We start from the raw sequence: 24,793 nt of genomic DNA on the forward strand, positions 1-24,793 counted from the left end.
CCACTCAGACCTATTTCACAGTAACTCTTGTAGCATAAAGTGCAGCTATCGTACCTCATCTGGATTCTCTTCAGTCTAATATCATTCCAGTGCAAGAGTTTTGTGTTCTAACCCATCAGGATTCACTATGATCCAATGGACTGGCCAGATCTGGTTAATGTGTCCAATGATTTAACTCGGGCAATGTGATTGTTGGAAAAGAATGAACAAAATAAAGTTTTTGGCAATATATGCTTACGGAACTATGCACAGAAAATAGCAGTACTTGCTAAAACCTGGTACAATCCATTTTTCCTTGTTTTATACAAGGTTAATGTTTTATTGTACACTGTCCTTTTTTAAATAAATAAAATGGAATGAAAAACACAAATGCAATCTAATACCTTCAGATGTCTTTAGAACATAGATGAAATCTTTCCATATCTCTGTTAGCATATACTGTATTATAACCTTATTTTTAAGTCACTTCAATATTCATTAATTTAAAGAGAGTTGAGAGGTACAAGCTGAGTATTTACTGTGGTCTGCTCACCTTGGGTTTGGTCATCGCAAAGAGCAGCTTCTCAGCAAACTTCTTTCCCAAATCCTGGTCACGGCTTTGATTTACTACCAACATCAAGTCGTCACGGCAGCCACCAAAGGTGATGACCGCCTGGTAGGAGTATGTCAGCTTCAGGTGCTGAAGATGAGGTGAGGGATATACAAGCACACAGATGATGTGAGGTCTTTCTCAAGGGGTTGGAGCTTTGACTGAAGTACCTGCTCTTATTTTGTCCTGAGACACTCGGAGTTGATGTCTAAGGAAGCATATCTTGTTTTTCCTCAAAACTCATGAAAGAAAGAACCAAGAGCCAAAATGAAAATGGAGCAGAAGAGAGAGCTGAGTCTCACATTGTTTATTTCTCCTTTGGGCTGTTTGGAGCATTTTGGGTAGAACAACTCAACTCTTACACGCTCCTCCAATAATTGTTACGGTGAGAAAGTCTCATGCGCATTTGGGGTCAATTTGACACCAGGGTAGGTGTGAGGGTCCAAGTCATACAGTAACTATGTTTCCTCTTTGGTTTCTACTGTTTGAAATATTTAAACTGAAAAGTAGCTCCAGGCAGCGTTTGGCAAATAAAAGCTTCGTAAAGAAAAGAATCACGGGGCTGATTTCTTTGATACTTTGTTCAAAAAAGTGCTCGGAACTGCAGAGAACGCAGTAAGAAAATGGTATCATCTGACACTGCGACCTAAACATGCTCCGGCTGGTTCCGTTCCCATTAAACAGGCACCCGGGGCAGAGTCCGTTACACGCCTCACACTCACCATAGTGTCATACTGCAACACGTGGAGCCCGTCCTCATTGACTGCTAGCCATAGTTGGGTCTCCTCCAAGGCGGACGGGGGCACGGGCTGTTCTCAGGAAGGCAAAGGGAGGCCACCAGCCAGGTGAGTACTCTGTCACTACCAGAGATGAGTAATTCAGGTCCAGAGAGTAAGTACTCTGTCACTACCAGAGATGAGTAATTCAGGTCCAGGTAGTAAGTACTCTGTCACTACCAGAGATGAGTAATTCAGGTCCAGAGAGTAAAAGTCCAGACCAAGATTTTGTTCCAACCAGCTGAGTTACAGTCACAGAGTACTCAACTGGTTGGTTGAAACAAAACAAAATCCCAGCCTGGACTCTTACTCTCTAGACCTGAATTACCCAACTCTGATTATGGGTGTTTTCACACTTGGTCCGTTTCATCCTTTAATGCAGGGGTGGCTAATCTTATCCGCAAAGGGCCGGTGTGTATGTGGATTTTCGCTGCAACTCCCTAATTAGATTACTGATTAGAGAACTAATTGGCTGAAGAGTCCTCACACCTGGGTTTGAACAGCTGACCTACAGGTTATCCCAAAAACCTGCACACACACCGGCCCTTTGTGGATAACATTGGCCACCCCTGCTTTAAAGCGAACTCAGATCGATTAGTCGGCATTTTTTGCGTATATGTGAACTCACCAAACGAACTCGGACCCCTTTGAAACGAACCGAACTGAGACCACATCGGGAGACAGTCTATGACTCCTTTTACTCAACATCTTGGTCTGAACTTTTACTCTCTGGATCTGAAGTACCCACCTCTGCATCTGATAAGTTATTAAGAAATGGCGATTAATTTTGGGTTCTCAAATTTCAAGTTTTATTGTCTCACGTTCAGAGGAACAGAGTAAAATACTTAAGCTACAGTTGCAGGGCAGGGCATCGAGGGAAAGGACAAATCCTAGTGCAGTACGAGACAAGAGTGCAAGATGGACAGTAGTGCAAGACAACACAGTGCAATAGAGCAATGAGTAAACAAGTAATAATTACGTGCAATGGAACCCCAAACTGATACCGTAGGGAAAGAGCAAGTGACAGTGTGTTGCTATGGAATGGTGCCATCTTGGTTTTTTTCTTTTAATCATTTTGTTCATCTTGCAATATATATATATTTTTTTCAGTCCAAGGAGACAGCATTCCTGTAGCAGACCAAAACAATCTTATTGAGGTTCTTTTTAGGTCCTTCTCACCTTGGCGCTGAAAAGCTTGGCACCACAGAGGGGCCACTTTCTCGCGACCGTCAGGTAGATCCGCACGCACTCAGCTGTGCCGCATCCCCGCAGCACCGCCCACTTGGCCGCGAGCCTCTCTGCAAGCTCCCTGAAGGAAGTGACATCATTACCATCACCTCGATGGACTGCTTGTGCGTGCATGTGTAGATGTACGTATGCGAGGAGAGGCAGAGCACCTTAGCTGCTCCATGCTGCAGTCCTGTTTGTACCGTTTTGGGTAAAACCGTTCCAGAACCTGCATAAGGATCTGCTGGATTTTAGGCTGGAAGCAGCTGGGGTTGGAGGAGACCGGACGCTCCAGATCACCATGTTCTACCTAGGGGGGGTTGAGATTCGGAAGGGGGAGTAGGGGTTAGTAGGTGTGTACCATTATTGATTCCAGTGCAAAAATGCATTATAAACTCACTGCGACCCTCTAAGACAAACTTCAGCTGACCTTCAAACTCAAATCCAGTCTGACCCTCTGCTACAGACTGGACCCTCAACACAAATTTACTCTCATTCATCATCACAAACAGACTCCAGCCATCAAATAAAAATCCAGCCCGTTATTCAAAGAGAAACACACGATGATCCGAAAGAGACCACAAACATTCTGTCACTCTCACTCCTCCATCGCACTGCTGCGCCCATGTTGTCAATGCAGCAGGACTGGCTGGAAAAACAGACCTGAAGCACAATGACCATATTCACGTGTCTCATTTAATCATGTGTTTTTATTTACATCAGACAACATTGTGGCATTGCAAAGGCAGCCGCTGCCTTACACAGGTAGCCACGATTAACAAGAGAAATAATGTTTGATTATGACCTATAACAGGCATTGCGCAGTGTTTCCCAGTCCGGTCCTCGGGACCCTCAGACAGCGCCATGCTAGGCAGTCGCGCATTTTTGCTAGGGAGCTGGCAGGGAGCAGAGACGTGGACTGTCTGGGGTCCATGAGGACCGGGTTGGGAAACACTGGCACAGCCTAAAACGTGCTCTCAGAGTACCTGAGTCATGAGGGCCGCTAACTCCAGGGCCAGCTCCTTGTTGACGGGAAAATGACCTTGTAGCACTTCTTCATTCACCTGATACGCCAGTAGGAGTCGCTCTCGCTCAGTCTCACCCTTTACCTGGCCTCTGAAACACAACCTGAAACACACATAATTAAGTTCATGTAATACATATAATGATTCCCAAGCACCTATAAAACACACCTGAACACTGGTGTAACATGACATATTCAGTAAGCTCACAGAATGCCTAATTAGGGAATATAATGATAACATAGTATCCAGAGTGTTCAAGGCTCTTTTCTTAGTACGCGCTGCCGAGTCGACGTTGACTCCTGGTGACGATATTAATAAAAATACAGAACATGATAAAGAACAAACAGTCGACCTTTCCACATAGTGGAGGTTAGGGGTGCAGGGCCTCTGCGATCTGGAAAAAACGCGTAAGAATTTTTGGTCCCCTTGGTGAGTGAAGCAAAATGAAACAAGAAACACGAGATACAGAGATCACTGTGAGATCACTTTGAGATCACTTTGAGATCACTGTGAGATCACTGCGAGATCACTTTGAGATCACTGCGAGATCACTGTGAGATCACTGCGAGATCACTGCGAGATCACTGCGAGATCACTTTGAGATCACTGCGAGATCACTGTGAGATCACTTTGAGATCACTGCAAGATCACTGTGAGATCACTGTGAGATCATTGTGAGATATCATGTGGGAGGCTGCTGTAAACACGCTTGGCGTCCTCCAAACCAGCGCTGTACATATATTTTATGCATTTATGAGTTGCTACACTTCTGTCTGTCATCTGCTGGCCTGGTCTGCAGCTTTCGCGAAAAAATTCCCATGTAATTTCTTGTGTCAACCCCATAACATATCGAAACTGCGATGAAGAAAGTCGTAATGCAGAAGGATCGACTGTGTACCTTGGACTATAAAAATTCTGTACTGTCTTCATTTTGGGCCACCTTAACACAGTTTCACCCGCAGCAGAGAACGTTAAGCGGTACCTGTTTTTGTACGTCAGGCGGACAATGCGAGTCCCCTCATATTTCCCAGGATGCAGTTCTTTCAGTGCTTGTTCCCACTTTGATATTACATCACAGATCTGGTTCACAGGAAAAGAAGAGCAGTCAGCCAAGTGATCACCAGCTTTGTTGCATAGTTAGTTTGATAATAACCACTCGGCCTACATGCTTAGCCGCATTGTATAAATACTGAGAGCTCACAGTCCAAATGCTACAAAGGACCAAAGATACAAACACTCTCCCTTCTGCACACCTTGACATTGGGTCGCAAGCAATGCTCCAGGCTCTTCCCTGATGGATCATCGGTGAAGAGGGCGAACCCAGAGAGGACTGGCTTCCGCATCCCTATCTTCTGGTTAAGTATGCTGAGGAACTCCTCCACTGTGGTGGACCCATCAAACCCAACCACCTGACAGGGAGGAGAGACGGCGTTAGTAACTGAGCGAGTTAGGTCTCTGTGTCGGTGAGCAAAATGTCACCAGTTCGAGGCCCACCGGTGGCAGAACAGTCACATCATGTCCGTCGGCCCTTGAGTAAGGCCCTTAACCCCCAGCTCCAGGGGCCCTGCATGTTGTCTGACACTGGGCTGTGACCCCCCAAGCAACTGAGAGCAAGTTGGGGTAGGTGAAGAGATTAATTCCAACGGACCTGTACTTGTGCAAACGGCAAATAAAGGATTTATCATAATTTACAAAGTGTTGACTTTCAGACACACTGTGTCACATTAAATTTATCAGGTGCTTTTGTTCAACATGCAACATAAGTAAGAATGAGAGAGTAAGGTCAGACACTGTCTCTGAGTTTATTACAGCCAAGGATCTTTCTCACAGGCCCAGCGGTTAAATGACTCTGCCGGCCATGGGATTTGAACCTGCAACCTTCTGATTGCAGTCCTAGTCCTATCACTGCACACACAGCAGTGGTACAACTGCACACAGGTCACTTGCCTTAATGTACCACTTCTAAATTTATGTTCATGTATTAACATAAATGAAAATACATGTTAATCCTTTCAAAATCCAACAAGATAATAACAATTAAACTTTTGAACATCCAGTGCTTTCTAGACAATTTAGTTTTAGAGATAATTATTTCTTCAAAAGTCAGCTAAAAGTTAAACATGAACGCTACATGTTGGGACGCTTCATCCCAAGAAAGTTCCCAAAGTTAATTCCAACAACTGATACAATTCAAGGATTCTGGAGGCTGGACAAGCAGCAAGAGGTTTGGAGGCAGTGGTGCTTTTAGTGAAGGGCCAGCAGGGGGAGCCATAGGACAGACAATCAAACTGAAGGGTTGCCAGTTTACCTCGTAAGTATTGTTCATAAAGTGCACAGGGATGCTGAACGGCAAGGAGTGGTGGTAGGGCTTCCTCAACAGGATGGACAGGATCTCCATACGAGACGGCTTGGCCTCCCTCTCGCCGTTCTGCAGCGTTCGCTCCACGGATCTCTGGCAGTACACTGCGTACTTCCCCACCTCGCTCCTGGGAGTGGAGGTGCTGCACAGTCAGGGGTTTTAGGCTGCCAGGCAGGCAGCTCAACCAAAAAAACACGCTTTGCAAACACAACTGTTGTGCCTGTTTACTGTTCCCCACTATCCAATACAATTATTTTTGGTACTTTTGAGGTTTTAAGTTCAAATTGCAAATCGCAGTTATTAAAACTGCACCTAATTAAATGCATACCGTCAACTGATTACTCTGCAGAGTTAATCATGCATTTGATACAGTGCACTGTGCTGCTTTAGGCTGAATGGCGAGTCCCAAAATACTCAATTAGCTATTAAAAGGAACAAGTCCATTCCAAAGCTAAATGCAGGTGAAATTCAAATGCATAAGCAGTTGGTATACAATAGCTTACAGTTTTGCACTTTTTGATCATTTTCAGAGTACGTTTGTGCGAACAATGTATAACCTCCTTGTTCAAATACAAAACCGCAGTGGCCTTCCAGAACAAGGCTCCCGGCAAACCCTGCACTTTATCACTACTCAGCACTTTAACTTCCAGTTTAAGCATGACCAGTGGCCTGTACTACGAAGTGGGGTTACTGGCTTATCGGGGTAACTTGTCGGATTTAAGGTAGTCTGGGCGAAATGTAAGTGAACGAATATGAAGTCCATTTAAACTGTGGTACCTTAAATCCGACAAGTTACCCCGATAAGCCAGTAACCCCGCTCCGTAGTACAGGCCACTGGTCTAGTGAAGATTAATCCTGCTTTGGTGAGATACAGGGAAGGGAACAGCGAGAGCGGACAGGAGGGGGAGCTGCTGGCACCTCGGGTCTGCATGGCGCTGTAGGTACTGCCTCAGGTACCACAGGAAATGTTGTTGGGGCAGAAACAAGGCGACACACATGGACAGCAGCTGCCAGCACTGACAGAGGCCAAGAGAAAGAAAGAGGAAAAAGGGATTCATTCACAAATATGGTCTATTATAAAAAGAGAGCTCACTCCATGACAGAATACTAACTATTTATACTACAATTTAAACAGAGTAAAAGAGTACTGGTATCTCACCTGTGTCAGGGAATAGTTGTTTGGGGTGCGGCCATTGGTCTGTTTAATCAGCTGACAGTATATCTCATTCTGCAGCTCCGGGTGCGTCAGGCAGACCTGCAGTGCATTCTGGGATATCGACACGTGGTAGTCGATGGAGGGCGACTCCACCAGCACGTTGATGAACAGTTGGCAGGACTGGGTACGAAAGGATAGAATTCATTCAGAGACAGTCTCAGTATTCCACACAAAACAGAACAGGTAATGTAAACATAGTCATGCCAGGAACAGATATAATATCCTGAGTAATTGATTTCATAATCTATATAGGTTACAATGTTGAGATATATAATGAAATGTAACCTATGTATGGTACATTGCTTTGGATGAAAGTATCAGCTGAGTGATACAATGTCACATAATAAAATAATCCTATTAGCACCACTTTGCTTTGGTCATATTATTAAATTTAATTTTTTTTACTTTGGGTTAAATTTAAAATATGAAACTAGGGGAAGCACACACGTAAATCCAGATTGCCTGGGTCTCTCGTTACAAGTCATAAAACAGTTTTACAGGAGTAAAGTTACATTTTCCTGGAAAAAATGGGGGGAAAAAACAACAAAACAATACCACCATTCCACCAGTAGATGGCAGCACAAGCTCACTGTTGTATGTTCGTATGTTCTGACCTACACACCCAAGGCCATAATTATAATATATATTGGGGGGGCACTCAGGCACCCCTCCCCCCAATATTCAGATGTGCTCACAATGCCCCCCACCCAGTATATATTATAACTACGTCTTTGATACCCCTGATGTTGATTCCATGGCTACGGCTTTGTACACACCAGCACTCGCTGCCATTGACTGTGTTAGTCATACATGAGCGATGCAGGATGTGGATCTAAATTCCCGAGTCAGAGCTTAATCACTAAGCTCAACTGCTATATTTCCCTTAATATTCCAGTATTTCACCTTTAAACTTGGTGTAAAATTAAACAAGGCTGTGGGGTCGGTTCAGATAGTTCGGTCAGGTCAAGCGCCCTGGAAACTGGGAGGAGTGGGGAGGAGGAGCGGGGATATGGGGGCTGACCACAGTACAGATATCACAGGGCGGGAATGCCATCCTCTCCCTGGGACAAAGACAAGGTTTGCACTGCCCCCCCCCCAGTGAGATCCCACTAGGGCCACATTCCTGTCAGACCGTGTCAGAATATTTCTCTCTTTTCCCGCTATTTCTCATTTTGCCAGGAAAATGATATAAAAAAAAAAAATCACGACTGTTCAGCCTTAAGTAATCGTAATCCTGGGACTGACTGGTAGAATTAATCTTTGGCGCAGGCTAATGAGCTGGGAGCTAATTTGAGCGGTGTTTATCTTCTCACGGGAGGTACGCAAGGAGAAGCAGTGAGTCTCTACGGCAGGGTTCCCGAAATGGCAGCCCGCGGGGCAAATGCAGCCCGTGAGAATCGCGCCATGGGTACCAGTGCATTTTAGCTAAAGTTACCGTCAGGCAAAAGTAGGGGAAAACGGAGCAACCGATCTGCCGCCCCGTCCGCCGCTCGGCAAAATTTATTGTTAGTATCCCCTCCCCAAACACACGCTTGGTAAATTATATCATCTGCAAGCGTATCTGTATATAAAGTGACTTAAACTGCCACAACAGGAAAACATTGGGGACAGTGGCCATAGGCTGTGAGTTGTGGATAAATAAGCGGGGAACTCTGTACTATGGCCTTGAGGCCTTCCCAGGCAAGACACCCTTAGTTTGCCAGAGTGGGGGGCAAGAAGGAGGTTAGAAGAAGCCCCCACAAGTCAAGCAAAGTCAAGTTGCATTGACAGAGGCAGGGTTTATATAGTGCTTTAAGTGCAAAACACAGGACAGTGTAAAATAGAAGGGCTGGACACAGGGGTTTGTATACACTGCATAATGTGTGTCTGTATGTAAACAAAGGAAGACAGCAGCAGCATAACAGGGTGGAAGGTCACCTTGAACAGCTTGAGCGCCTCTGTCTGCAGGGCTTCTGAGGGTAAGGTGGTGAGGGGGGACCGCAGGCCGTCCCGGCTGAAGCACAGAGCAGCGAGGGTCCACAGCTCCGAGTCTTGGGGCACGTGACAGACAGCGGGGCGGGGGGGGGGGGGGCGGGGTGCGGAGACGCACACAGGTGGTCACAGATGCATGCAGGACATCCGCAGATGTCCACGGATGTGCGCAGACGGATGGGGGAAAAACAAAAACAGAGACGGCAGCATCAGTGCAGGCGCAGACGGAGCGGGGACACGTAAACAGAACGGCGGAGACGGGGATCACGTTGCTAAGCGCTACAGCAGACCCGACCACACAAGAGCAGGCAAGAGATGTGTGCTGATTGGCTGGTGGCGCGTTGGAGCGCCTGAGTGGGAGGGAGGCAGCGGCGGCGCGGCGGAACGTGCAGGCTAGCCGGGTCCCACTCCAGAGTGGAAGCGGGAACGGAGCTTTTACATCTTAATAAGCATTTAGCTGTTTCCCTGCATGTTAGTGGCACAGCCTGGCAGATCAAATATCCCCGTCGGAGGGGCGGCCAAAATCTGGGAGGAATGTAACTTGTTTTTATTTTTCTCCTCGTAAAGGAGCAGAATCTAAGCATTTCCTGAAGCGAAGCAGCTTCATTCATCGCGTTCATCTGCTTCGTTTTAGCACATATCCTATAAATTTCACCATGCTAGTGATTAGTGGGCGGAATAGCAAATCACATTTGGAGGCGGTATGGGTCTGACACGGATGCAGCCTCGTCTGTACAGTGTAGATCATAGTAGCGGCTTCACCTGGATCTCCATCCACGTCTAGCAGTTTGCCGATGAGCAGCTCATACTCGGTGCCCACCTTTAGGCTGGCACTGCTGCCCGCTGCAACGGTTAAGTGGTACAGCCAGGTATCCTGCGATGAGAAAGGGTTAACGCTCAAGGTTATTCATATGCCAACATAATATCTTTAATCAGCTTCATCCACAGTCTTCCTTTTAACTCAACTTCAGTTTCCTTCATTTCTAACAGAAGCATCTTTTCAAAGGTGTACTGAGGATTTCATTCTATTTGGGTTACTCCAGGTGTGCTAATTGCTTACCTTCTCTTGCTTGGTCCTGATAAGCAGGTAGGTCGGGCTCTGATCCTTGGGGTAGACCACAAGGGTACAGTGCGAGGAGAGGAAGCCCCGCCCTCCTGCCTCGTAGTCCTCATCGGAGTCACATGACCTGTCCACTTCCTCCACCCCTGCTCCCCGCATGCACAGTTGTCCGAGCGGAAACTGTTGCAAGACACCACATTTTCTATAAAAAATGTACTTAAATGTCCAGGATAAAACACCAGATCTGATACTTTTATAATTGCTTAATTATAGTTAACCAGTTTGTATGTGGACTTTGACTGATTAATACAGTTACCGGATTATCCATGTCAGGGAGGACACTTTGGGTTAGGACGGGATTTGTAAACTACCATTTCTATTAAAAGGACTTGGATTTCACTTAAGCACTGAGCACTTGCTGTATGCTGATTGGTCAGTCTCCTACACAGGGGTGGAAAGTTTAGGCTCAGAAAGTACAAATCCAGACCAAGGTTTTGTTTCATCCAACCAGTTGAATATAAAAAGTCACAGTCACAGAAGACTCAGCTGGTTGGTTGTTCCAAATCCTGGTCTGGATTTTTACTTTCTGGGCCTGAACTTTCCACCTCAGCTCCTATAATCAAGTATGTGTCACTAATGTTAATGTAGCTGGATGATTCAAGGCAGCTTGTAAAACCTGAAGTGGCTCAAATGTCCCATCTGACATGGATTATCTGGTCATCCTACTGATCAAGGACTATTAACTGAGATTGTAATATGTTTGCGGTCATGCATTAATAGGACTTCTCACCTTGTCGTCCTGGTTACGGTAATAGTAAAACACCTTGCCAATCAGAACGCACCACACCAGCTTGGAGTGTCCGTGCTTCACCTGTCTTGAGGGATGCAACGATTATTGGGGGGGGTTAGGGTTATCATTCTTTCAGGATGAGTTCATTGTGTCGAGACAGAAACAGAAGATAAGTTAATACCACAGCTTATCTTCAGTGGCATATTGTAAGCTGCTGTCAGTCAGTGCTCAGGTGTCTTTCAGAGAAACATCTGTAACGCCTGCCTAGTGTTCAGTGGTTCATTTCTGTCCCTGCGATCACTGACCGTCACAACGACCTTACACTAAAGGACTCGCAGACTTCTATTCCAAATTCCACTGGTCTTGAACCCCAACCCTGTAATGGCTACCTTGGAATCCGCTTACCCCCCCCCCATTCTTCAAAGAAAGGACCCCTTTCATCTTCCCAAGTGCCTCCTTTGTCAGGATCCTCGGTTTCATCCAGTTACACTTCAGTATGTCTGTGCTGCCAGCATTTTGTTTTCGGGTTGCAGACAGCAGACAGTAAAAGTCACTTTGTATTCTGCTCTCAGTCCCACGTCACTCTGTGTTTTAAAAGGTTCCTGTAGGATAATTAGCTGCTCTCTAAATGCCACGCTGCAGTAACGGCAAACCATTAGCTCTGACCTTAGTCAGCCAGCCCCGCACTGTGGCTTTGGCGGCAGTCTCCACAGCGATGGGACTAAGAGCTTGGACCTTGAGCCCATTCTGTAGCACCCGGATCCATTCTTCAAGAATACTGGGGGAGTCCGCAGTCAGGAAGATGGTTTTCTTCTCTGTTATCAACTGGAAAAGAGGTTATTACATTGTAATTTGTTACGGCTCATGAGTCAAAGTATATTATTTCTATTATTTACAGAATTTCACATATGAAAAGCAAGTTTCCAAAACTCACTCATTTTTTATTGTTTTTGAGATGAGACCCAATACTGACCCAAAGTCAGGCTTCCTCATCAAATGTCACAGTATGGGGAACAGAAACTCACTCAGTCCGAATGTAATCCAACCAAGACAAACCAATATTTTTCCAAAATTCACAGATGTCCACAGAAATTTGCTCTTCATATTAAAAAATATTTCCCGTAATGATACAATCTACACATGATACAAGCTACACATATACCACTTATATTTTATAAATGCACAAAGTCCTTCTAACATTGACTATAATCTAAACTGTGCAAAACAGTGGGAAAATTATTCAAAATGTTACTAAAACTAAACTGCAGTTTGTATGCATATAAATAAAAGCAGTCACTGCAGATTTGTGTCTTTAAGTATAACGCTCAACAGCCAAACTACGGCAAAATGTATTCTGGTTATCACGTCAGGTTATATGCGTCTCCTTGGTAACGAAGCGGGCAGACCACCCACCTGGAACGTCTGTGCCCCCTCCCCACGGACAATCCTGCAGGAAGGATTCAGCTCAGTCTGCCCCTGTGGCTTCCTGATGACATCATTCTGAAAACAAAATTTATTTCAAGCTTTTTTTTTATATGTCAGAATCCTTTCTCAAAAAAATCTGTATGTACAATAAGGGATTGAACCAAGAGACACAGAGCACATAATCAGTAAGTGCAGTTAACCCTGTTTTTGCTTATGCAAGATACAGCACCAGTTATAAGTTAAGGTACAGCGCCTACAATGGAGAGTGACAGCGTGTCGCATCACATGACCTGGTCACCTGACCTAAACACAGTATAAATGGTTTTGGAGGAGTTTGACCAGAGAGTGCAGGAAAAGCGGCCAATGAGAGCTCAGCATATATGTGGGACCTCCTTCAGGACGGCTGGAAAAGCATCCCAGGAGGCCACCTCATGGAACTGGTGTAGAGGAGAGAGTAGGATCAGCCAGTGCCTGGAGCAACTGGGGTTAAGGGCCTTGGTCAAGGGCCCAGTGGCGGGATCACTCTGCCAACTCAGGGATTTGAACCGGCAACCTACAGCCCACTGAGCTAGGTGTGTCCAAACTTTTGACTGGTACTATATTAAGTGGACATAGAATCTTAATTTTAAAATACAGAAGACAGCAGATTCCATTCTTATTTTTAGTATAAAATGCATAAATAATCATTTGCAAGATCAGTGTCACAATATTGTTGGTAGCAGTGCAAACACACTCACTGGACTTTTGTAATAAAGCATCTCGTTGTTCTTCAGAACAAACCATCGTCGCTTCCACGCTTTCACCCGGCTCCCCATTTTCAACAAGTACCCGCTCTTCTCCAGGGGCTCCTGCAGAGAGACAGATGAAGCGACCCTAAGGAGTCTGTGGTCAGCTGACGCTTGAGAGACCACGGGAGTATTTCAGAGAGCAGGATTTCCTAGTTAACTGGATAACTTAAGCCAAATGTGGAAACTGTCCAATAGGAAGAGAGGTAAGTGACTTCCCTATTGGACAATCCTTACATATGGTTTAAGTTATCTGACTAATTATGAAATCTTGCTTTGTGGAATACCCCTCAGGGTAAGAACATATTGGTCTAAGGCAGGGGTGGCCAATCTTATCCGCAAAGGGCCGGTGTGTATGCGGGTTTTCGCTGCAACTCCCTAATTAGATTACTAATTAGAGGACTGATTGGCTGAAAAGTCCTCATACCTGGGTTTGAACAGCTGACCTACAGGTTATCCCAAAAACCTGCATACACACCGGCCCTTTGTGGATAAGATTGGCCACCCCTGGTCTTAGTCCCACTGGTCTAAATTGCTCCGGCCAATGAAAAGCCAGCAAGGCCAAGGCTGACTCACGGGGGCGGCGTTCTCGCAGGAGTAGGAGGAGGTGCGCTGTACTTTGTGCTCCGGCTCAGAGTAATCACTGTCCAAGGAGTAGGCATCCGGCGGGATGGCGTAGTCGCTCTCTGAGCTGACCGAGGAAACAGACACACCTGCCACAGGCACAGAGAATGATGTCACCGCATGCGGGAAGTTAAAGCATTGCTCATTATTCATTCATACATTCATTCACCTCCTATATTGATTGTCCTATTCAGGGTCACGGGGGTCCAGACCCTATGGGTGCAATACAGGGAACAACCCAAGATTTGGACGCAAACCCATCGCAGGGCACATTCACACACGCACACCTACGGGCAGTTTGATAACTTCAATTGACGTCAGCATGTTTTTGGACTGTGGGGGCAGACCGGAGTACCCGTAGGAAACCCCACAGTGACACGAGGGGGAACAAATGGGGAGAGTCCAAGCGACCTGGTTATTCAGTAAGTAAGAAAGCCACCATCACACACTATGTAAACATCCATCTAATCGGCACTCATCTTGGTCAGAGTCACAGGGAGCCACCTTCAGATGTGAGAATCCACCGTAACCCACAAAGTGTAGGGAGAACGTGGGTGAAGATGTGAGCAGCAGCGCCCCCTACTGAGCCATCATGCCAGGCTCTTATATAAAAAGGGTTATAAACGGCTACTGGGGCCATATCTATCTGAGCAACACCCACAGTCTGACAGCCACCCCCCGTCTCCCCAAAAGCGGCCCCTCACCCCTCTTGATTGCTCTGGGACTCCCTGGGATGCTGCCCTTTCTCCCCTCCTGTCCCAGTGTGGAGGTGCGGAGGCTGGCGAGCGAGCAGCTGTCATCCTCGGAGCTGGACTCCTCGTCGGGGAGCGGGACGCTGCTGATCTGGGTGGCTTTCTGACACGGTGGAAGAGGTGGCGGCTCGATTAGATCAGACCTGACGGAACTTTGACGACCTCCAGGGAAAATCCTTGCGCACAGAGCAGCATGGTACGTAGAGCGCAGACGAACCCACATTTACACGTAGTGAGAACGAGCAAATGTAGCGCAAACAAAATGAAATGCACGTAGTACACAGAGGAACAAAATATAATGGAAAAGTATGAAAAACCAAAACGAAATAATAATAAGACTATTTTAGCTGACAGTGTATGTGCAATTAAAAACACAGATTGTACCGCACTTTTACTATCGTAAAGCAGGGATTACTAACGGCATATCCATATCGCTATCCCTCCCCGGCTATCCAAGTCCACTTTGCACCCACTATCCCAAATGTCATGGTAGATGTTGCAGTGCAGATCCCAAGGATAACAACACTCTTCAATACGACATGTACAGCAAACCTGGCTCCCAAATGTAAACTGAAATATGGTCCCCTGTTTTCCAGTATACTTACTCCTTTGATAGTGGTGTAGACTGGGACACTGATATTTCTGTAAATCAGGTGTGTGAATGGGCCTGCAGCTGGGTACTGGGGTAAGATGGACCCTACAGTGAATAAAAAACAACAGATCACACTCACAAACAGAAAAACGGCCCGGTTCCAGCTCGCATTGGTTTTCCACTGCAGGAGGCTGGGCCCTGTAAAGGCGGAGCCGAGTTTGGAGAGCGACCGTGATGTAAAACCAAAGAGATGCTTATTCACTGGTCACATGGCGCACATCATGATTTACTATGTACAATTATTTTTTTTATTTTTTTTAAACTGTGTGCTAATTTCCGCTAGCACTTCTGTGAGAATTGTTGCGTTATACAGTACACTAGCAGATTTAACATTTGCTTGCGTAAATGCGCATTACGTGTCCATTCCATAGGAGGTTGGAAATTTTCAAGTTTCAAGTTATCGGGAATGCAATACAGATAGGGTTAGTGTCTCTAAATTACCTATAGTGTATGTGACAGACGGGCAAAAAATATTATCTCTGGATATTTGGATTGCAAACTTAATGATTAATGTCTGAGCAGATCTATGTCATACCTGGCAGAATCACTGAACACCCCAGACATCTGCAAAGCACTGCTTTTGAATTTTTTCTACATGCATTCTTTAGCTATTATGTCATAATCGAGACTGGAAATTAAACTAGTGTGTATATCCCCATCTTTTATATGACCCCAATTCTTAAGTCACTTTGCATCTCTTATGTTTTGTTAGTATATTCCAGTGACTATTTTGCATTTAACATGTCCTACAATATTCTCGGTATTTTCCTAATATAACACAGCAAGATGCTTTCCATGAATTTAATCATAAAATACTTGCAAAATTTTCTAACCACAGAATAAACTGACTGATGTAGCACAGAAGGTGATCACGCACGTTTCTAATCCCTCTTCCTTTGTTTTTGCCCTCATCTGAGTGACTGACTGTGATTGGTAGAAAATATTCTGTTCCGTAATAATTACACACTGGGACCATCGTTTCATCACGGCAAATTAAAGAGCAGAGCAGGTATTCCCAGCCACCCCCCCCTCGTGTTTTAGATCTCTTAAAGACGCCTTAAAGGTTTCCCAGAGCCAGGGTCTCATCTGCCCAGGTGTGTGCCCCCCGGGTGAAAGGAAGTGACATCAAAGAGCCCCACCCACCAAGGCGGCCTGCTCAGGGGGGAGGACACTGACAGAAACAAAAGCCCACGGCTGACGAAAATCCCTGCTGCAAACCAGACCTCCCAGTATGGTGGCAGGAGTTTTAACCAACACAAACCACCCCCCACCTTTAATACTATGTGGGTGTTCTGTACATGATCCACCTATATACTGCTTTTGCAAGCCCCCGGTACACAGCGTACAGCAAAAAAACATACAAGCAGAATATGTTAACGACCTGTGGTTACGTCCATGTGCATTGTATATAAATGGTAATTAATAACCAAGTCTGCCGAAGAATCCCTATAGCTGAGCGGAACTCAGACTGTGCTGGGAGTCGACTGGGCCCAACCTCTGTTTGGGGTGGAACTCAGACTGTGCTGGGAGTCCACTGGGCCCTACCTCTGTTTGGGGCGGAACTCAGACTGTGCTGGGAGTCCACTGGGCCCTACCTCTGTTTGGGGCGGAACTCAGACTGTGCTGGGAGTCCACTGGGCCCTACCTCTGTTTGGGGCGGAACTCAGACTGTGCTGGGAGTCCACTGGGCCCTACCTCTGTTTGGGGCGGAACTCAGACTGTGCTGGGAGTCCACTGGGCCCTACCTCTGTTTGGGGCGGGGGTCACAGCGGTCGCCTCGGAAAGCCTCATTCCAGACTTCGCCAGAGCGTAGATGCGGCTCTCCTGAAAGGCAGGGCAAAACTGCTGAGCGTGTCGAAGTCTCCCCATTGCTTCCGGCAACAGTGAATGCTTTGGCTCATTTACACTTTCATTAAAGAACATTTTGAGGTCTTTGGAGTTACTGTGACACCGTGGGAACTGATATTAGGGTTAGTCTGCTGTAAAGTCTGAGTAAAGTCCTCTCACCCATGACGGAAAGCGGTGGAGGGGAGGAGTGGGAGGTTTCCGGATGTCGGGGTCCAGGAACTCAAGCTCCTCGGGAAGCCCAATGAAAGAGACTCTGTGGGATGTACCGGCTGCATCAGAGCCCTCCACAACCACATCCATGCTGTCAGGGACCTCGTCAATGTCCGTCTCCTCCACCAGGGGGGGCTGATGTGAGGCGGGCAGCAGGCGGGGCTGGGGCGGAGCTGTCGGGCAGCCGACGTCGATGTTGACGCCGACGTGGTGCAGCCTCTCGAGGCCCGGCTGCGGCTGGCTGTGGTGCTTCTTCACCAGCTGGATGCTGTCACGAGGGATGAGAGGCGTCCGTACTTTGGGCAGAGTCATGCTGGTGCCAGCGGGCAGGGTTGGCGTAAGCTGAGCCCGGGGCGGGCTGTTAGGCGCCAAGGCGGGCGTGCCACATGGGGTGGTGAAGGAGGCGTCATTGGAAGAGGAGGAAGAGCTTGGGTGATGGGAGCGCAGCACGCCATTAAGGCCATCGCCGTGCTCCCATTCAGAGATCTCCGCCACCCTCACCTCCTGCCCAGTCTTCCCCACTTCGGACTGCAGTTTGGAGGACATCTGCTCTCCTGTGCTCTCGGGTCCACAGCCTGACTTACTCATCCCTGCTCCTCTGACTACATGGATGCTTGGATGCCCTAAGATGATTCCAGGAACATGAGCTTCCAGCCCTGACATTAAAGTCCCAGTGTCCTTATCAAGAGCCGGCTTGTCAGAGCTGGAGCTCAGACCGAAGTCCATCCTCTCACGGGACGGAAGATTACGTGATGAAGAGTCAACAGTCTCCAGCCCTCTTTTCTTCAGGTCTGTAACAGCAGAAGATGTGAAGAATCAATACAATAGGCACAGTTTTAGAACTGCAGATAAATTGAGGTTCTGTAGCATCAAAGACTGAACACATCATGGGTACAAACGGGGAAAGGAGGCTGAGAGAGCAGACCTGGGGAAGCAATAGCTGGGGAGGAAGGCAGGCGCGGTCCAGTCTGCAACCAGTTTTCATGGAAGGTTGATGGGGTGTCGGGGCGACTCGGGGGGTAAAGGGGGCTAGAGGGGACGAGGTGAGAGTCTGTGGGGGCGGGAAAAGCCGGGCTTTCCCAAATAGCTGCGAATAAGAAAAAACAAAAAGGTGACAAGATGTGCAGAACAGGCCAAGCAGAAGACATGTCCGTCAAGCCAGCGCTGTGCCAGGTCATACCAATAAAACAGAAATGCAAATAGCAATGGAAATCATTTCTTTAAGTCAAGGGTGAGCAATCGTATCCACAAAGGGCCGGTGTGTGTGCAGGTTTTTGGGGTAACCTTTAGGTCAGGTGTGAGGACTCTTCAGTGTGTCTGTCCTCTAATTAGTAATCTAATTAGGGAGCTGCAATGAAAACCCATATATGCAACAGCCCTTTCTGGATGAGATTGCCCACCCCTGCTTTAAGTGCTAATAAACATCAAGATTTCAAATGTCCTTAGGATCCCAGGACAGCCAGAAGAAGAACCTGGACAATATGCTCTCTGAATCATAAGAAAAAGGCTAAATATACCCTGAAATAATAGGGAAGATACAATGTGAAATACCTACCTTAAAACAGTGTTAAAAGGAGCGCTTACTTCTGAGTGCTTATCTCAAGTGTTATAATGTATTTTTGCTTGTGCTCGCATTGTGTGTAGTATGAATTATATATAATGTACAGTAGTGTTTTAATTGCAAGCTTAAGAGTACCTGCTTAAGAGTTATTACCAAATTTCTCTTTCAGAATTTTAAAATTCTTAAATTAAGACACATGATGAATGCTGCAGTGATTGTAAAACTGTTCTGCTGACCTTGCAGTTTCTCCTGCAGCACGTGAATCTGCTCGGTCTGTTTCAGGTTAGCCATCTTCAATCCACTGCTCTCTACCTCCATCTGAAACCAGGAAGACAGCGGAGGTGTGCAGGAACACGGTGTAAGAGAGCACTTTCAAGGCAGTGTGTCTCAGTCCGGGCCTCTGGGAACCCCAGGCAGTCCACGTTTTTGCTCCCAGCCAGACAATCCACATTAGTGTGCTGGGAGGGAGCAAAAACACGCACTGCCTGGGGGTTCCTGAGGACTGAGTTGGGAAACACTGTTCTAAGGCATCAATTAAGGCTCCCAAATAATCGCTAACACCATAATGTGAAATAAGAAGGAAAATGCTATCTTCTTTGAGGCTTTATCTTATAGGGATTTACCGTGGAAAATGAAACTACTAATTATAGCTGTGGGAAGCTAAGATTAAAAATGTGACGTCTTATTCAAAGGATTCATTTTAAGAAATTATTTATTTTGATCACTTGAAAATTGTGTTCTTCAGTGCAGGGTTTGCAGCAATGAGTCAAATGTGGGAAGGTTCCTTTGCCTTTGTAACAGTACCTCCCTCAACTTGAAGGTGACCCATTCCTTAATCTTGGCAGCTTTTTCTTCAATGTTCTTCGCCTCCTGGGCTCTGATCATATTCTGAAGACATTAGGGATGAAGTCATGGTATCAAGGTTATAAAAAAACTCCTGGAATCTATGACAAGAAACCTAATTTCAGTTGAAACAATCATTACCTGTTTCTCCAACTGCAGTTCCAACCTCTTTATCGTCATGTCTTTTTCTTGCACTTGATTGGTTATTTCTTGATACCTTCTGTATAAGGCATTTTCTGATTCGCTAGGCTGCACATTGGCTGATTTGAGCTTCTCCTCCATTACTCGGACCTGCAATGTGCCACCATTGTTTACTAAAAGGGGATTACTCAAGTGTGATTCAAGTACAGAAACTTCAGAAACCGTTATTACATCATAACACAATAACACTTGTTTTACATATTTCCCACAAAACATTGCAGGTACAGATCTTTTGGTACAGATGAACCTGTTCTTTGATAACTAACACATAGCTTAGTAGAACTTTATACCGAAATATAGCAATTCCAGGTCCCTGAAAGAGCTGATCACTGAACTCTTGAGCAAAGTATTCAATCTGAATTTCTCCAGGCTGTAAGAACCGTACACTGCTTTGGCGAAAGCATCAGTTAGGCAATGATAGGAGGAGAAGAGAGCAGAGATGAGCAGTAGAAATGTGGCTTCTGTGATCCTTACGGGTGACACTGAGACCCACAGGTCAGGACGCGCTGAGTCTGATCCGCACTTCTCTCACTGTGCCAGTCCCCTTTGTTGCAGGTGGCTGAAGCATTACAGTGGGAAACTCAAACTTATGACCCCCGTCTCCACGCTGCTGAGTGACGCCTCCTTTGTTGCTGGGTGATCTCCGCCCCCCCCTCACACCCCCCCCTCAGGCCCAATAGCGTCTCTAATACCCGCTAATAGAAAGTCACTAATAAAGCCCCCAAACCCCCGACTGGGCCTTTCTCACCCAAATCACAGCTGGCTAAACAACTAGCTTGTCGCTGGTCTTTTGTTCTTTCTTGATTCCACAATAATTTTACGCTGCAGGGAGCTGACCGCTCTCGCCCCCTTCAGACGACCAAATGATATGCGTGGCTGCGGGAAAGTGTAGCTAGCTATGATTATGTGGTTATAATCATTATTTTCGTAAAGTTTTCTGCCGCTCACTGCATTGTTACTGTACTTTCCACTTGATACGGCTCTTTTCTCAGTAAGTACTGTTAGAAATATTGATTTTGTTCCTATAATATTCATCTTATGCTCGCGTGAGAGTTTGCGTTCTCCCCGTGACATCGTGATGTTTTCTCCAGGTACTCAAGATCCCCCCCCCCCCCCCCCCCCCCCCCCCACCAGTCAAAAAACTTGCTGAGGTTAATCTGAGTTTCCCAAATTGCCAGTAGCTGTGCTGGTGTTTTTGAATGAAAGCTATATAATATATGTGCATCAGTGCAGTTTTGCTTTAATAACACAACAGAGAACAATATCATGAACTGCTTCATGACACGAGAAAGGGAATCAAGAAGAGCTTGATGATGAGTCTACCTGCTTCTCAGCAATATCGGCCCTCTGGTCAGCTTCTGTCACCCTCTGTTCCAGCTCCTGCATCTGAAATAGGGGAGGGGAGGGGAGAATGGTCACGGAGACAGGGGGCAGAGTAAGAGTCTATCTGAAGCCGGACGTGACTGAAAGCTGGCGTGTCTTAAAATGTTAACGAGACAAAATCACATACGAAGTACAGCATAAAAAACCCAGAAATGACCGTGCTGAGATCTCCAGGACTCTCACCGAAACACAATCACAGAAGAAACCCTGCAGGTAGAATATGTAGACAAGAAAGCAACATAGCTGACATTCAGCAGAGAGCTGGTGTCATTAATGTACTGATGTGGGCTGTCATTAGTGCTGGGGGTCAGCTGGCTGTGCCCCCCCCCCCCCCCCCCAGTTCCGGGTGAAGTCCATGGGATGCAATCAGTCTCTGGCCTCCAACGGACCGCCATGACTGCATGGAGAGGCAGGTTCAGCTCACACAATGCAACCCCCCCCCCCCCACCACCACACACACTTAATCCCCCACCACAGGAATTCTGCAGTGTCCCCACTACTGAAGGAATTCAGAGGTAGGCAGGATTTATTGGTGACGGGGGGCAGGGGGCAGGGGTGGGCATTAAGGCTCTCCTCTTGGTCTATTTCAAAGAAATCTTAAGTTGTCTCAGGCGTGTGTGCTTGTGTGTAGAGGGAAAAACACAACAGGAGATGAGGAAGACAGACGGATCCTGGGTGTTGCAGATCCACAATGCATGTATCCCTCCATTCACTTAAGGATGGTGTAAAACTGGTGTAGCGTCAGATGACAGCTGTCATAACATGGATCTAAAGTAGCTTGAACACACTATCGATAAATAAGGTGCTTAAGCAAAGAAGACGGTTTTGCAGGATGAAGGTATCAAATATGTGTGAAATGACAATGGCTAATGTTTTTAAGGAAAAACAAGCCAGATGACTAGCTGGGTGATTATCTCTTAAACTCAGCAGGGAAGCAGAGGGCTAGATTGGAAAATCTCTGCATGAGGAGTTGAAGGATCCTGCCACCTGCAATAAAGTCAAACTCCCTTCACAGAATGTATAATGTTAACGGCGAGTCTATTTCCTGACCTGACAAAGGTGCAGACTTGGGTAATATGCTTCCTGCTGGAGGATAACTAAGCACAAACTCTGCAAGTTCTGTGACCCAGTACTAACAGAGCAAGCCAGTAATCAGTTCCAGCTCTTGACTGGGGGCCTTCTCTTTTTGTTCACCAACTCTCTCCTTTTTTTCCCTGCTGAAAGGAGCGCCGGCCTTGTTCCCAGAATGCAAGGGGCTCAGATTCCCAGCGGTCAGTGACCAGACCAGTACGCTCACACAGAGATCACCCATTGACAAAAGGGCGCCTCCCACACTCAAGCCCCCACATGATTAGATTCGAGGACGTTGCTACTGGCATCGGAAAAAAAAAAAAAAGCAAATAAATTGTGTTAAAGACTTAAGCCTCAAGCTTTCAGCATCACTGCATGTTGCTGCTGAAGTAATTATCCTCAGCTAATACCTGAGTTATTATAAATTGCTATCGAATTTATCTGCTGTATCACAGTCATTAACTCTCCATGGCTTAAGCCTGATGGTGCATAGTATGAGATGTTTGGTTTTGCCACCTCAGATGGATATAAAATGGACAAAATCTACAAAAATTATGGTGCAATATTCTGTTAGTTTTTTTTCTCATTATATAAAGTGAACGGTTACAATATTTCGACCTTACGATGGGTAAATGTTTTTAACTTTCAGTACATTATTCAATAAATTGCATGTGATATTCAGCACTTTATTGTAAAATATGCTTTGTGTTAATGATTTTGCCCAACTCTAGGCTAAGGTGTTCTAAGCACCTTTAAGGTGGGCCAGGCTAGGCTATAATGTTTGCTAGGTTAGGTGTGCTGTATTAAAATGCATTTTTGCGTTCTGATATTGTCACCTTATGATAGATAAATATTCTCTCAGTGTCAAAGTGGAAAGAGTGATCTTTTGTTTTGCAGTAATAATAATAATAATAATAATAATAATAATAATCTTTATTTAAATAGCACTTTTCATACATAAAGTGTAGCTCAAAGTGCTTCCCATGAAGGTTGGATGTCATTTGTTTCTGAAGTCAGCTGCTTCTTGGATTAAATGTGCATATCATTAGCTTAGATTGTTTAGAGTCGAGGGGGCTTTTGATGGCTAAACATCGACTGAACCTGTTTACATCTAGATTTCCAAGCTCATTAAAAACGCAGATGAAAGCAGCCTCAACCAAAACATGTCAAAGGGGTACGAAACTGGGATAATGATTCATGCCATCGCAGTCATGTGACTCCAGACAAACAGGAAGTGACAAAGACCTCTAAAGTCTTAGTGTGCTGTGGGTTCAGAGTGGGTAGAGGTGGGGGCTCATGTTCAGGTAGAGCCACGGCACGTAAAGAATGTGTTTTTTCACAATCTGTTCACACTGATTTATATGTTTTTGCCTTGTGTTTTCATACATGAAACTGTTCCAGAATATCAGTTACTCTTTCTGAAAAGCAATGACATTCGAGAAGCAATGACATTCGAACACATTCACACTACAAGTACCTGCATTGTACTGCAACAAAACATGATCAAGAAGGAGGTGATTACATGTGTGCTTAACAGAAATTTGATCAGCGCTCCCATCAGGTCCCATCTCCCAAGGCCAGTAGAGATCTGAAACATAAATAGCTGGGTCCCATCAGTGCCTTCTCCATTCGTAATCTCATCTGTGTCGACGTACTGAAGGAGGGCAAAGCGCCAGATGCAATGTTTACGCTGCAGCCTGACGTAGCCGAGGATGAAAAGACACAGGCAAGATTTTTCCCCAACAATAGCTGACATTTCAGTCGTTCTGTCTACATCCCTGATGCATCAGTTTGCAGTTAACACTATATAACTCTACAAAACTCTCTTGGCAGGTGGGACCAGTTATAGCATCTTCAAATAAAACACTCAGCATGAAGCTTACGTTGTTTACAGGAATAAAAATCTGAGCTTGCAATGTCATGGCAGCCATGAGAACATAGCACAGAATCGTAAGAATACCGGCTGGCACACAGTGGAGGTAGCTGAATGCTGTGGTTTTTGCCTGCAGAATATCGCTTTAATCGTACTACAGTACATCTTCACACTCTACGTCTGCTGTAGACACACAGCGTGTTAGTGGGGGTGTGAAAATTGCTTTTCCATTGAGGGGCAATATCTTTTTTCTCTTCACTTTTGCAAAAAGAAGAGCAGAAATTTGTGAGATATGCAGCATTAGCAACTTAGGCTTAAGGTCACACTACACGATTTTAGCCCAGATTTTCCGCTTGCGGAAATCGCTGACAAAACCCCCAGATCGGAGGTATATAGCCCCAGGATGGAATAGACAATCTGCGGTTGTAAATGTGAATTCAATCGACTAGGCGAGATCAATCTGTTGTGACTTAGTCTGCAATATAACCAATCAGATGTTATGCTTTATTTAGAGCCCGCCCACTGAGGTTGATGGGTGACTTTGACAGATAA

At 45.9% G+C, this 24,793-nt stretch overlaps 1 protein-coding gene across 2 annotated transcripts in view; it reads right to left on the bottom strand.

Moving 5' to 3' along the window:
* The window catches only part of plekhh1 (pleckstrin homology domain containing, family H (with MyTH4 domain) member 1), a 37,526-nt gene that overhangs the window by 2,145 nt on the left and 10,588 nt on the right, over window positions 1-24,793 (bottom strand). For both annotated transcript variants that reach the window (XM_072699062.1, XM_072699063.1), the window contains exons 3-29: window positions 21,238-21,300; window positions 19,855-20,004; window positions 19,675-19,758; window positions 19,107-19,188; window positions 18,235-18,396; window positions 17,259-18,100; window positions 16,997-17,075; window positions 15,205-15,296; window positions 14,552-14,702; window positions 13,800-13,936; window positions 13,176-13,286; window positions 12,427-12,513; window positions 11,680-11,838; window positions 11,014-11,094; window positions 10,224-10,403; window positions 9,926-10,037; window positions 9,110-9,222; window positions 7,136-7,312; window positions 6,895-6,992; window positions 5,926-6,103; window positions 4,871-5,026; window positions 4,600-4,697; window positions 3,579-3,720; window positions 2,763-2,902; window positions 2,545-2,674; window positions 1,312-1,398; window positions 533-679 (exon numbers count right to left, since the gene is read on the bottom strand). In XM_072699062.1, the coding sequence (XP_072555163.1) occupies window positions 533-679; window positions 1,312-1,398; window positions 2,545-2,674; window positions 2,763-2,902; window positions 3,579-3,720; window positions 4,600-4,697; window positions 4,871-5,026; window positions 5,926-6,103; window positions 6,895-6,992; window positions 7,136-7,312; window positions 9,110-9,222; window positions 9,926-10,037; window positions 10,224-10,403; window positions 11,014-11,094; window positions 11,680-11,838; window positions 12,427-12,513; window positions 13,176-13,286; window positions 13,800-13,936; window positions 14,552-14,702; window positions 15,205-15,296; window positions 16,997-17,075; window positions 17,259-18,100; window positions 18,235-18,396; window positions 19,107-19,188; window positions 19,675-19,758; window positions 19,855-20,004; window positions 21,238-21,300 (4,038 nt within the window). The remainder of the gene's footprint in view (window positions 1-532; window positions 680-1,311; window positions 1,399-2,544; window positions 2,675-2,762; window positions 2,903-3,578; window positions 3,721-4,599; window positions 4,698-4,870; window positions 5,027-5,925; window positions 6,104-6,894; window positions 6,993-7,135; window positions 7,313-9,109; window positions 9,223-9,925; window positions 10,038-10,223; window positions 10,404-11,013; window positions 11,095-11,679; window positions 11,839-12,426; window positions 12,514-13,175; window positions 13,287-13,799; window positions 13,937-14,551; window positions 14,703-15,204; window positions 15,297-16,996; window positions 17,076-17,258; window positions 18,101-18,234; window positions 18,397-19,106; window positions 19,189-19,674; window positions 19,759-19,854; window positions 20,005-21,237; window positions 21,301-24,793) is intronic.

This window comes from Paramormyrops kingsleyae, chromosome 14 (genome assembly GCF_048594095.1).
Source record: "Paramormyrops kingsleyae isolate MSU_618 chromosome 14, PKINGS_0.4, whole genome shotgun sequence".
Lineage (NCBI taxonomy): Eukaryota > Metazoa > Chordata > Actinopteri > Osteoglossiformes > Mormyridae > Paramormyrops > Paramormyrops kingsleyae.